At 39.1% G+C, this 14,263-nt stretch overlaps 2 protein-coding genes across 2 annotated transcripts in view; both read left to right on the top strand.

Annotated features, from left to right (window-relative positions):
- The window catches only part of MOSMO (modulator of smoothened), a 62,822-nt gene extending 60,147 nt beyond the window's left edge, over positions 1-2,675 (top strand). The window contains exon 3 of the mRNA XM_040458804.1: positions 1,845-2,675. Coding sequence (XP_040314738.1) covers positions 1,845-2,029 — 185 coding nt within the window. The 3' untranslated portion in view covers positions 2,030-2,675. The remainder of the gene's footprint in view (positions 1-1,844) is intronic.
- Positions 2,676-11,517: 8,842 nt separating this feature from the next.
- The window catches only part of VWA3A (von Willebrand factor A domain containing 3A), a 63,451-nt gene continuing 60,705 nt past the window's right edge, over positions 11,518-14,263 (top strand). The window contains 3 exon segments of the mRNA XM_040458800.1: positions 11,518-11,733; positions 12,408-12,535; positions 13,075-13,182. Coding sequence (XP_040314734.1) covers positions 13,169-13,182 — 14 coding nt within the window. The 5' untranslated portion in view covers positions 11,518-11,733; positions 12,408-12,535; positions 13,075-13,168.

Raw genomic sequence — 14,263 nt, 5'->3', positions numbered from 1 at the left:
AGTCGGACGCTTAACCGACTGCACCACCCAGGCGCCCCAACAAGTTGTTTTTAAAACAATAACTTTATCCCATTGTTATTCTATTAGTTTGTGTATACACGTGTAGATTGTGATTTCATTTTACTTGCCAAACCATATTAAGGCAGAAGAACCATTAGAAATTGGTGACAGATGACACTGATATCTGGACATTGACAGTACTAATAGTCTTTCCTGCTGACTATACAACAGAAAGGCCAGAAAACCTAATACTTGACTCTTTCACTTGTCCTGTAGTAGGCATCTGAAAGAATACAAATTCACTTATGTAACATTATTTGGTGTGGTTCGTTGGCCCAAAAAGAAATAGTCTCTATGTCTGTCTATATAATATAAAATAATCCACCTAAGTGGTGCAAAGCAAACAGAATGCTGAGGTGTTCCTTAAACTAGTGTATTAATTAAGAAAATGTTACTTCTTAATACCTTGGATATTACCCTAGAGGTATTTCTTCCAGGAAAAGATTCCTAATTGGTTTTTTAAGGACTCACCTATTAAATTTGTTGATTGCTTAACACAGAAATAATTTAGGACAAGTGTTGGCTGGTATGTTTATCCAGGACTCTGTATTCCTGATACAGAAAAAAAAGTTATGTTTAACTTGGAAAAAGTTTCTCATTTGGTTAATGATGGAGAGCTTCAAACCCTTCACATGCAGTGAGTATAGTAACCTATGTTCACATTACACTGAAAAAAATGTTTCTGCCTCCAAAGAAATTTGAATGACTGTGAATATTTGACTAATGTGCTTTCAAAAAGCATAAAATATTTCCTTGAAAAAGCTAGCCTATCAATAGGTAATTTGTGTTCGCTAAGAAGAGTGTTTCTTTGGTAGCCCAGGGGAGCAAGCTGTTTGCTGAAATAGAGGGCTGTGGAACTCTACCCAGATACTGGGTTTTCTGATACCTTTCTAGAAACATTTTAGCAACTAATATACAGTATTTCATTGTGTTTGTATACAAAACTCAAAAGAGTGTCCTCCTGTCCCACTTTAACCCCTGTGTACTCAGAAACCTGAGAGAGATTTTATTTTTTTCTAATATTGTCCATAATGAGAGATAATGAGAGAGTTTGCTAATCATCTCAGAAGGCTGAGATTCTTTCCACTAGATGATTTTAAATCATTAAGATAAATGGTACTATATTTGTGTGTACCTTTTCTCCATTTCTAATACCGAGAGGAGCTGAGAATTAACAGGATAATAACTATGATGATCATCATATGCAACATTTATTCAGCACATACTGTCAACCTGGCACCATGCCAGGGACTTGACATTGTTTTGTTTATCCTTCTGGTATTTACCCCATTTTTAAAAGGAAACCAGAAGCCTAAGATTGCTAAGCTATAAATAGTGGAGCCAGAACATAGCCCCTATCTGATTCTAGTCAGAGCCCTTAATCACTACATTAAACGGTCAAGTATAGTTTATGTAAACACCTGAAACTAATGTAACACTGTATGTTAAATATACTGAAATTAAGATATTTTTAAATTAAAGTTAAAAAAAGAATAGTCTACGTAAGCACTTAGTAGGTTTGGAGGCCTTTCTTAATGCTGGTATTCAAAATCGTCCTAACACTTATATAAAAGGCTTTTACTGTATTTAATTGTTAGGCTTTGTGGATATTATGTGATATATAGCATATGTAAATCTTTGACAAGTGCGCCGTGTTTTAACAGGTTTGACCACGTTATCAACCCATAACCCTTCTTCTTTTAAACTTCCTTTGTGCCAAATTTTCATTGTTTTCTTCATCACCAAACCATGTTACTAATGTTGTGTTTTGGTTTGTTTTACAGTGATCCTTTTCTGTATGGCTGCCCTAATATTTCCAATAGGATTTTACATCAATGAAGTCGGAGGTCAACCTTATAAATTACCCAACAACACAGTAGTTGGGTCATCATACGTACTTTTTGTCTTATCAATTTTCTTTACTATAGTAGGACTTCTATTTGCTGGCAAAGTTTGTTTACCAGGCTGATGAATGTCTAATTTGCTCAACTCTTTTATTATTTTTAATTTTATTTTATTTTTTTATTTTTGGAGGGGAGAGGACAAAGGCAAGGCATCTGAGCAGTCCTCTCATAGGAAGATGCTTAGATGAAACTGATGCCGAAAAGGAAAAAAAAAATGCTTTGATTTGTTCTCACTATGCACTTTGGATTTAAAAACAAAACAAACAAACAAACAAACAAATAAGGAGAGCCTTTTCCATAACCAAATACAGACAATATTGACTAAATCTCCTGAGCATATTCAGGCAGTCAGGTCTGCACTGTGATAGCAACCTAGTGAAGGAGAATGCTTTATAATGAAAAGCATGTGGCCCTTTGTGACTCTGTTGTTCCGTTTTTAATGTCTAACGATTAATTGAGGAAAAAAAACAAACTCTAAGTATTTATGAATCATGGTGGACCAGAGGCTTGCAAGAGAAGTTCACGTGGGGCTGGCCTCACCTCCTAAGAAATTAGTATTCACAGCTTCCTTGTAATGGTATGAGCCTTTGGTGCCAGAATGATTTGCTGTTGCATTACTACACCAAGAAGCCAATAGATCAAAACTTGTTTGCTAAAATGTATGTAAAATTCCTGAAATTCCCTATTCTCTGTGTACAAAACAAAACAAAAAAAAAATCAAACACTAAGAAACATGTTGGGGGTGGGTGGGTGGGGAAAATATTCCTTATATTTATATAAATATATATATAATATATATATTTTGCTGATGCAGTATACAGTGTGTATATATGTGTGTGTGTGTGTGTATGTGTGTGTAAATTTATATACACACACATGCAAACCGTTCCTGGAAGAGAACTCTGAATGCTTTGCTAGCAAAACACTGTGGTGTGCAAACCTAGAACTCAATAGAAAAAAAAGCCATTTATCTGAAGGCTGCGTAGTGGAGAGAGTCTTCAGTTTACCTCATTCTTTGTAGCAGCCCTTGATTTTAACAGGTTTTTGTAATAGGTACAAATAATCCCATACCTTTCTAGGTCCAATTTTAAGTTAAGCTAAAATTCTTTGTAGGGTTAATTTATTTGTATATGATTGTAGAAGGTAAGATCATGTAAAATGTTATAATTTGGGGAATCTTGACACTATTTAAATTATTGGCAACTGTTGTCTGTTGTACAAAGGCTCTCTTTTTCTACTGGCTTAGTCTGTTACACGAATAATGCATTTTCTGTGTTCAAGCACACAACTTTACATAAATACAAAGTTCACTGCTAATGTCAGTTCATAATATTTTGGCTATCTACAACACTAACTTCACTCTGCTATAAAAGTGAAATTTGTGTTCATCTGTATGCATTATTAACACATCTCCTTTACCAAAAACCTGAGCAATACAGTGTTTTCTTTATATGCTACATGCCTTTGTTTGCTAGAAGCTAACATTTTTGTATTTACTTTAAAGGGCTGTACTAAACCCACAGCTTTACGTTTTCTCCTAGAAGCATTGCCACTAACCCTTGAATCCATAATAGTTTTAAAATGCAGTATTTCTCTTCTCCACGTTTCCATGCTTTCATATCAGTGCTTAGTTGTTATTCCAGGTGAACACTATGACGATCTCCTGTTTGAGATGTGGGGCAGGAGGTTCTTTCTTGGCAATGGAGCTGAGTTTTTCTTCTTTTTAGTGAAACGGCAACCCAGATGTCCCTATCCAGTAGAGTTAGAGTCCCGTGTAGTCCATGCTTCACACAAACAGAAATGAATGCACTGTTTTTTCAAAAGAGCTCAATTATAAATTATAAGATGATTACTTCCGAGATGTGGCTGCCTCTTCAGATATTCAAAGAAGAAAATGGAGGAGCCTGACGTGTTTCACACTGGCTTGTTTGACATTCATATATCTTACTGTTAACTCAGCAGTATTTTATTGTGAAAGAAAACCCCAGTGTCCCAGCTCACTCAGGAGTCAGAAGAGGTGAACCACCACTCTGGTGCATTCCTTGAGTATTCTGGGGGAATGTCACACCTTTCCTTCCCAGGGTTAAAGAAACGTCTTGGGAAATGACTGAAGGAGACCGTTCTTCCCCAAGTATTATCATGTCTAGTTAATTCTGAGAAAACCACTGGATGTGTTCTATGGACATTTGGGATTGCACTTCCCATTGTGATTTGATTGGTCCTCAGTCAAATGGATCACTTTGAAGGGAAGTTTTGGTTGTCACCATTAATACCACTGAGATAAAGTGTTAGCAAAGTATGGTTCAAATTAATTTATGATATGATCAAGAGCTTTTCTCTTCCAAAAGATGAATTTTATTGTAAATAGTTTCTCAAAATATTTTTAACTGGATCACTAGCATGGGGAGAGAAAGTTTCTCAGCTGCTAAGAATTTCCCCACTGTTTACTTCTTTCACTTACAGTGGTATTGCATATAAGATTACAAAATGTAAGGTTTTATTTGTATCTATTACCCAAACCATTAAATGTCTTTAATTTCCTCATTGTCTTGGAGGTCCAGTGCACAAAGGGCTGATAGGGGAACCCTCCCTCTAACCAGTCAGCACTCTAACCCAGGATTGAGATTGTCCCATCAAGTAGTATGTGAAGTCAAATCTTTGTACTCTTCCAGACCAAACAATGAAATGGATTCATTTAAAATTCTATAAATTCTGTAAGTGAAAAGATAGACAACTGTCAGCAGTTGCTTTTTAAAAAGATCACTATAATAAGTACTACATAGTACGATATTAATTTATAGCAGGAAATCATATCTTGTAAACTGTATATAAAACACTTTTATGGTGCAATCATTTGTCAAACTTTTGTCTGTTATATTGTTTTTAGAGTGTGCGCATTCTTCTCAGACCTAAGAACATCACTGTAAAATCTGCTGAAAACTGTTTATAGGTTTTATTTGCACAAGACTTAATTAGTTTGAAATTTTTGGAAGCTCCTATTGAACATGCCTAAACATCTGTAAACATGAAAAATCTTGGATTCATTAAAAGCAAACATTTCAGTATGATTTTTCCCAAAGGTAATCCATGTTCTATGTTGTTAATGTGTGTACGTAACTTTTCTGACTCTTATACTTCTTATCCTATTTTCTCTTCCATTTGTTTTGTTTTTGAAGAATGGCTCCTCTTTTTTTTTTTTTTTTTTTTAATGTTCTAAATGACCAAAACACTTCATTGGTTTTTACCCTTCTGCCTAAAGCTTTGATATCCCTGCTTGATGTTCTGTGAATTCACTGTTTAATCTCTTAAGTAAAATAATAAACAGTCCTGATGACATACAATCTATTGATTTAGAGGAAAGGCCCTGAAAAAGTATTGGAAACTAACTTTAGATATACTCTTAGCTATCATTTCGCATCGTGGGCTTCATGGGAAGAACATGTTGCATTTATTTTGTCTTTATTAAAAGACTACTAGCCACAAGTTACTCTGATTGTAGTAACTTTTATCAACCTGCTTTGATCTTCTTTTAAAAATTAAATTTACATTCACAATTCAAAACAGTAAGCTGTCTTTCAGAACTAATTTTTGAAGGATAAAAATATATGAAGGAAAAACATGGCCTGTGTAGGTTGCATTCCCTACACAGGACTTAACTAGTTGTATCACCTCAAGAGATTTTAGAGTTTGTGATCAAGGTCTGTATATTACCCCAAATTTTATTAAGAATTGTTTTCTAATTGGTTATAACATTTTTCAATTAATAATTTCAAAACAAATTGTTAATACAAACTGTATAAAATGAACATAATTTTCTTCACTTGTATTTTTGTTATTGAGCAAGTTTATCAAAATAAATTGTCTACTAAAGAAACTAAAAAGGCTTCTATTGCTTTGAAATAAGCTTTGATTTTAAGATTTTACTTCAGAAGTTGAATTCTTACAGAGGTTTTACCTATTCACACAGTGACAGTTCCGTGCCTCTTTGTTTTGTTTTAGCATCGGGCAGGGGGAAGGTCTCCGTCTCTTTTTACACTCCTGCTCCCAGCTCCTTCCTTGGCAAGAGATGCCATTATTCTAGAGTGTAGATGAGGCCATATTTACCAATAAGAAGAGTCACTCAGCAGTAAAAAAAAAAACAAAACAAAAAAACACATATGCACATGTATGTGGCTTTCTCTTCTGCATCATATTTTTATGGACTGGGAGAGATCTACTGAGCCAAGGCCCTCAAAGCCAGCGTCTTGTGTTTCTTCCTCACACATAGACCTAAGCCATTCATCTTTGCTTCTGTTTCTACTTCACTGCAGGCCAAAGGATCTTAACTTCTAAGATTTTTAGATTGGGGTTGAAGGAGAGTACAGAGTCTCTAGACTCAACCATGTGCTCCATCACAGCTTTACTGCACCTTTCTCGAGGGGTCTTGGGATTAGCCCAGCTGAGTAATAGCTAATAATCAAATAAAGCACTGCATTTACTCTTTGCTGCTGTTTCTCCTTTATATGGCCTTTACAGGAGACTCATGGGGAGTATGAAGATAAAGACAAGATAGGATTTGGACATCCTTGAGTTCTGGATCATGAAGGCATCTTATCTTCTTAGGGTGGCCAGTCATCCCCATTTGCCTGAGACTGAGGGGTTCCCTGGGACATGAGACTTTCAGGCCTATAACTGGGAAAGTTCCATGCAAAAGGGATGAGCTGATCACCCTATCTTTATACCATCCAAATCTATCCTGATGTATAACACATGAGAGGTATTTGAAGAGTTCCGTAAATATTGATAGATCAATTGGAAATTGTAATAGTAGACTTCCACTGAACTTATAAGACAGCGGGAGAAAACACTTTTCCTTCTTTTTGGTAATAATTTAGGAAAAAACAGACTGGCTTTAAAAACAGTAACATGAAGGCACCTGACTGGCTAAGTTGGTAAAGCATACAATTCTTGATCTCAAGGTTGTGAGTTCAAGCCCCATGTTGGGCATAGAGCCTCCTTAAAAAACACAGCAACAAAAACCATAATAACATGAGTCCAAAAACACATTTTGACTTAGTCTTGCACTAACTCTGTTCTAACCACTGTATGAGAAGATTTTAGGAAAAATACCAAGACTAAAGGACTGGGTTCCTCTTATGCAAAGTCAACTCTTCTGGGTCACAGTTACCCAGCAACAAAGTAAAAGTAGGTATTTATAAATGGAATCAAAGATAGAAAGCATAATGCTGTATTACTTTTTTTTAGAGTTTTGGTTCTTTTCCCAGGAGGAGAAAACAATGGGATGGCATTTTCAAGCACATTCAAGTTTTCTACAATTCAGTCCCAGTTCCACTCACAGACTTATGACCACCCAAGATTAAATTTCAAGAAGAGATTTCTCATGAGACTCGATTGTAGAGCTGGATGAAATCTCAGAGAGCATATCCAGTGTTAACTTGTTCGAGATGAAAATGAAGGCCAAGGCCTCAGAAAAGTATACCGACTTTCCCAAAGTCACACAACCAGCAGAGCCCTCAACCCAGGAGAAAATGCCTTTGATAAATAGTCATTGGGCAGTTGACCTAGGACAGCTGTTCTGGTCTACAGCCGTCTGAACCAGTCTTCCTTCAACTTCGATCTACTTCGATCCACCCGAATAACTTCTGCCAAAATAATCTTAACACGAAAGCATATCGTTTCTTTTGAGTTCCTGTCATTCCTAATCTGCAGAATGCAGTCCCATCTTCGTTAACATAGCTTCATGATGTGGCTTTCGGTTTTGTTTTTTCCCCACCACTGTATCTTTTTTTTTTTTTTTGGTAGTTTTATGGTTTTATTAACACAATGTGCACATAAGCTGCTTGTCCATTCATTTTCTTCGCTGGCGCAGCCTGGCATTAGGATTGGTGACTCTAATGGACAGTTGGGCTGCTCTTTCCACAGTGGCTTTGTGGTTCTAGGAGGAGACATTCTTACCACTGTTATCTTTTCATCCTACGCAGACAAGCCAGCTATTCTCCATTCTTTCACTACACCTGCTCTTTGTCTTAGTTGTGGCTACACTACCTCCTTCTCACAGTTTTCCCTAATACCTCTCATATTTGCAACATATTTAAGTTTTTTGTGCTTTCTCTCTTTGTTTATACCTCTGTAAAAGAACTTATTTGGGGCAAGTAGAGTGCCTGGATTCAAATCCTGCTTCCAAAATTCTAGCTGTGTGACCCTTGATAAATCACTTAGCCTCTGTGAGCCTTGGTTTTTTTCACCTATAGAATGGGGCTAATGTCGTAGGGTTACTGTCGGTTCAAATGAGAAAACAAGGAGAGCACCGGGCACATAGTAAGCATTCAAATGTTAATTGCTGCTGTTCTTATTTATAAATACTTGATCACTGGATTACAAACTCTTGAATGCAAGGAATGTGGCTTTCTCATTTTCCTTAGAGACCTGGCACAGTGATTTACATGTGAACTGAATTATCATAATTAAATTTGGGGCTAGGTTACAAAGAAAAATTATGAAACTGTATTTGAAAGACCTAATCTCCTGTCTGCCAGGATCATTTCAGTGAAATCCTTCGTAAAAGCAGAGGCTTTCCTAGATCAGCCTTTCATAAGTAAGTGGTTATTTTATTGGTAAGTATTTGACCGTGTAATACGCCAGTTTCTTTAGGATGTAAGACCTAAGACCATTACTACTCAAGACCCTTTGTGGACTCAAGACCCTTTACTACTGAATTCACAGTGCTCTCATGTGGACACTAATGCAAAAAGGACCAGGATGATGCAAGCACCCTGTTGATCCTGAGATAACTCTCTGGAGGCTTCTTTCAAGCTTTTGGGTCTCAGCTATCTAGAAGCCACAGATTTGGTATGTTTCATAAAGACTTGGTTCTGCCAAGATGGTTTTAATTATTTCTGCTAAAAGGAATAGACTCAAGGATTTGATCTCACTTTAAATGTAGTTGTCCCCAACTGGCCATTTTATGGCCTTTTAGTAAATACTGCCATTGTATTTGGTCATCATTAAATCAATCTCTATTATCTGTCAAGGCAAGTCACTAAAATAAATGCGGTCTGGCACTATTTTCATGTTGTTTAAATATTTAATTTACTTGCCTTAGACAATTCAAGTATTAAATAAAAAATTTTAAGTTTATTTATTTTGAGAGAAAGAGAGACTGGGGGAGGGGCAGAGAGAAGGGAAGAGAGAGAGAATCCCAAACAGGCTCCACACTGTCAGCATGGACCCCAACATGGGGCTCAAACTCAAGAACCCTAAGATCATGACCTGAGTCAAAACCAAGAGTCAGATGCTTAACCAACTGGGTCATGCAGGCACCCTTCTTAAATAAATTTTTTTTTAAAACCTCATTCTTTTACATCGCTTCAATCTCTATGGCAAAATGCAAATGCAGTTGAAGAACCAATCAGAGAAAATCCTTTCTATTATAATAAATTGATGATAAATTGTTATTGAGGAGAAAATAATCCATCCACTTATCTAAGAAAGCTTTTGACTACCTCATATTTTACTAATGTCATTAGTAGCAAAGTGAACTCGTATTGTGGTGTCACTCCCACTCATGCCACTCTAGCATTTCACCTCATTTTTACATCATCAGAAACATTTTCTTGTCTGAAGTGCTGTTGTGGAGACGAAAGTTACCATAACCCTAAACTGGGGCAAAGGATTTTTTTTTTTTTTTGTACAGTAATATATTTGTAGAATTAAAAACAAAACTGTAAGAGATTAAAAGTCCCTCCTCAACCCACCTTCCAGAGATTATCACTGTTAACAGTTTATTAGGTATTCCTGCAGATATTTTGCTATAGTTACAATATATGTATATCATGTGTGTCTATACGCATGTTGTATACATGTGTGTCATGGGTATGTCCTGTTCAGTTTTTTTAACAAAAACAAGATCATATTATACATACCTGTCACTACTTTTTTTAACTTATGGTGGACATCTTTGTTCAGTAAATATAAATCTTATGCATTTTTAGTGGCTGTATTGTGTGTGTGTGTGTGTGTGTGTGTGTGTGTGTGTGTGTTGATTTACTTCCTCCCTTTTTGATGTTCATTGTTGTTTCCAAGTTTTTTGCTATTACAAATAATGCTGCTATGAACTCAGGTCTTAGGTAACAGAAACTTCCCAAATATCATGATAACTAACATTCTAACTGAAGCATATCAACTACTGTATTAAGGCAGTTCATAAATTTTTAAATATTGTGTTTAAGAGATAATGGCATTCAATTAAGAGTTTGGAGAAAGAAACTAACATTAAATTCATGCTATTTTTTTTTAAGTTTATTTATTTAGTTTTGAGAAAGCACAAGTGGGGCAGGGGCAGAGAGAAAGGAAAAGAGACTCCCAAGCAGGCTGCACACTGTTGGTATGGAGCCTGATGTGGGACTTGAACCCACAACCTGTACGATCATGGCCTGAGCCAAAGTCATATGCTTAACCAACTAAGCCACCCAGGTGCTCCCATGCTATGTGTTTTTCCATATGTCCTCTTAATCATCCTCCTAAGGTAAAGTAGAAGTGGTATTTTATAGACCAGAAAACCATGGATCAATTTACCCAAGGTGAACAATTTATCCAAGGTTCAGTAACTAGTTACTATTGAATCTGGGTTTCAAACCTAGGTTCTCTGACTTCAAATCGAGGACTACCTCTGCTGTCCTGGCTAGTGTAAGGGAAATAAAAATAGCTTGTCCCAGTTGCATGATTTCTTGGCTCAGACATGAACAGCTGAATCTATGGTTTGCTTCTTCTGGATGAGGAATGCAAACAACCATAAAAGGTAGTCCTGCTTAGAAACAACCTATAAATGTTATATGTTTTGTTGAGGGGAAGAGTATGTAAGTTATTATAAAGTTGTGTTTAATCTTCCATCATTCCCCTCTCATTGTCAGACTTTCTGCAATCTTGCTACGTGGTAACTTCACTGATTGGTGAACTAGATGACGTCACCCCTTGATTTTACTGTTTCCCTTTTGGGAACTGTGTACCCAGGAAAATTTTCCCACACAGGCTATATCTTGTCCCCTCTGTAGCACTTAAAAGAACACCAATTAACTAGATCCCTGCTACCTTGTTGATAGGAAATCTACTGGCTATTGGTTTACCCTCGGGTCATTCACGGGTTCATGACCCAAATATTAAGAAGTCCCCTCTGGGGCGCCTGGGTGGCGCAGTCGGTTAAGCGTCCGACTTCAGCCAGGTCACGATCTCGCGGTCCGTGAGTTCGAGCCCCGCGTCGGGCTCTGGGCTGATGGCTCGGAGCCTGGAGCCTGTTTCCGATTCTGTGTCTCCCTCTCTCTCTGCCCCTCCCCCGTTCATGCTCTGTCTCTCTCTGTCCCAAAAATAAAATAAACGTTGAAAAAAAAAAAAATTAAAAAAAAAAAGAAGTCCCCTCTAATGCGTTGGGATGAGCACTAGGTGTTGTATGTAAGTGATGAACCATGGGAATGTACCCCCAAAATCAAGAGCACACAGTACACACTGTATGCTAACCAATTTGACAATAAATTATATTTAAAAAAATTTTTTTTAATTTAAATTTTTAAGAAAAGAAGCCCCCTCTAGTCATTTGTCATCTTTCTACACTTATTACTAGTGAGACATCAACTATTCCAGCCTGAATGGTGCAGTAGTTCGTGTCCATCCCACACTCGGGCCATGGCGAAGTTTGGTGAGCTGGGAAGACTTTCTCCCTGGACTGAGGACGCATTTCCTCTTAGACCTTGGCATCTCAAAGTGTTGCTACCAAACAGTAGGTCTCTAACTCCCTCTGATTTTCAGATACCTGATTTCTTGACCTCTGTCTCTGTCAGTAACAATGACCTTTCAGTATTGGGTTTTGCTTCTTGTAAAATGTTGAAAAATCTATGTATCCTGGAGCAATGGGAATGGTGAGGGTATTAAACTACATGTCTTGGGCATTCATGTCTTCCCAAATGGTGTCTCAAAGCGAGCCAGCCCCTTCTACCCAGGATTTCCAGTAGGGTGGGCACAAGGACCCTCACCTCTTGTTCACAGACTAGCTATTGGTTGGCTGCTTTCGGCCTTTTCTGACCCCCTTACTTCTCTCTGATCTCCCTCCTCCCTTGTTGGGTGTCGACGAAATGCCCTTCCAAATGCCACACTACTCTCAACCCATGACTACTCTGCCCACAGTAACGGGTAGGTAAACAATGTCGATTTTGGGGGGATTTTTTGTTTCCCATCTGGCCTAAAGGAGCCACTAGTAGTGTCAACATTGGAAGAGGTACTCTGCTGTATGATGGTTACCACAAGTAGCACATGCTCTAAATTATAAAATCAAAGGTTCATAAAGTGAAGATAGTGATTTGAGAAATTACTTAGATGAACTAAGTAGAGATCTCCTAGCCTTTTACAAGCTGGTAGACATTGGGTACATCACTTCTCTCTTGACTTCCATAAAAGGAGTTGAGTTGAACAGGTCCTCAACTAAGGGTCAAGGGCTGGTTACATCACAATCACCTGGGACCATTGTTAAAGATTCCTGTTCCCACACTCTACCACAGTTCTGTACCAGTCTCCCAAATGCGAATGTATGTATGTTTTCTTAGCAAACAACCCATGGGCACCTGGGTTTGGGAACCACTGCAGTGGATGATATCTTATGACACTGAGAGGTCACTGAGCCCGCAGCTGTATTAGCCAGGTTTGGATGAGGACACACCTGGTGGGGGTGAAGGAATGCCAGGCCTCTCTCAGGGTGTGTGCTGGGGAGACCCCAGAGAATCTGAGGAGTAGAGACAGTTACCACCTTTCACGCCTGACCTAGCGCCTTGCAGGCTCTCTGCTCTCTGTCTTCAGTTCCTACCACAGGATGTAACCTGGGCTCTGTACTGGTCTAAACTAGAAATAGAAAAGAAGTCCAAACCCTGCTTCCAGGCTTTTGTAAAGGTGGAGAAAAGCAGAGTGCCTGGGGAGAGGTTGTTATCAACGACAAAGTGGTAATGTCCTCCCTGGGGTGAGGGCAGGTTTTTTGGTTTTTGGTTGTTGGGGTTTTTTTCCCCCCTGTCCCTGCCTCAGGCTAAAGTGGTGCAGTCTGTTACCTTGGAGACCAGCTAACACTTCCTGGCAGGGCGAGCTTCACTGTGGAGTCGCTTGGAGGAGCTTAGAGGAAGTGGGAGCCAGGAAAAGCAGCGACCTCTCCTCTCCCAGAGATGGAGAAATAAATGAAGAAATGCAGGTGAGGGTGAGTGTCACAGGGTTGGCAGGGTGGCAAGAGAGGGTGAGGCACATTCAGACGCTAAGCTCAGAACCGAGTGAGAAAGCTTTAGGGAGCCTGGGCCCTTAGGCCTCCACTCCCTACAAACCAGGCACTGTTCCAGGTGCTGGAGGTGCAACAGTGGACAAGGAAGGAGTCAGGCTGCTTGGGAGAAGGACAGTGACAACTTGGTATGAGGCAGCCCCAGGCGGGTGGCAATGGGAGGAAACGATTTCCTTCCTGGGGCCTGGAAGGCAGCAAATGGGGTTCAGGAAAGACTTGCTGGGTTTTCTTGTCGAACAAAAAGGGCAAAGGGCGTTTCTAGAAGTAGATCCAACTGGAGCTAAGAAGGGTATGCAACAGCAAGGTGTATGTAAGTAGGGGTTGCCAGGGGCCATAGAAGGGTAAGAGATGATGTGGAGAGGTAAGAACAGGTCCTGAGGGAAAGTAAACCTTGCAAAGAAGGTTCAGCTTGATTATCCACAGGCGCCATGGCAGTTTCTGAACAGGTGAACAACTGCACGTCGGAAGAATCATTCTGTCAGTAGAATGTAAAATGCATTGGATGGGGGCAAGACTTCAGTTATTTGGCCATTCAAAATACAAACCCTGGGGATGGTTTCTTCTGGATGTTTAGGAGAATCCAGCTATTAGCAAACCGGGAAGTTAGGGGGAGCTTTTCTTTTATCCGCTCACCAGAGCTGTCTCCTTTTGCCCACAACGCCATCTTTTTTTTTTTTTTTTAACGTTTATTTATTTTTGGGACAAAGAGAGACAGAGCATGAATGGGGGAGGGGCAGAGAGAGAGGGAGACACAGAATCGGAAGCAGGCTCCAGGCTCTGAGCCATCAGCCCAGAGCCTGACGCGGGGCTCGAACTCACGGACTGCGAGATGGTGATCCGAGCCGAAGTCGGACGCTTAACCGACTAAGCCACCCAGGCGCCCCACAACGCCATCTTCTAAGGGCCAGCTTCCATATTCTCTTCCCCACCTGAGCCCGGTCCCCCAGGGTAATGTGACCCACCTTTGTCTGAACTCTGGACCTGCCCTGAGTACATTTAG

This window comes from Herpailurus yagouaroundi, unplaced genomic scaffold (genome assembly GCF_014898765.1).
Source record: "Herpailurus yagouaroundi ecotype Mexico unplaced genomic scaffold, PumYag 222, whole genome shotgun sequence".
Classification (NCBI taxonomy): Eukaryota; Metazoa; Chordata; class Mammalia; order Carnivora; family Felidae; genus Herpailurus; species Herpailurus yagouaroundi.
Note: the sequence above shows the minus strand (reverse complement) of the source record. Positions and strands in the feature narration are given on the sequence as shown.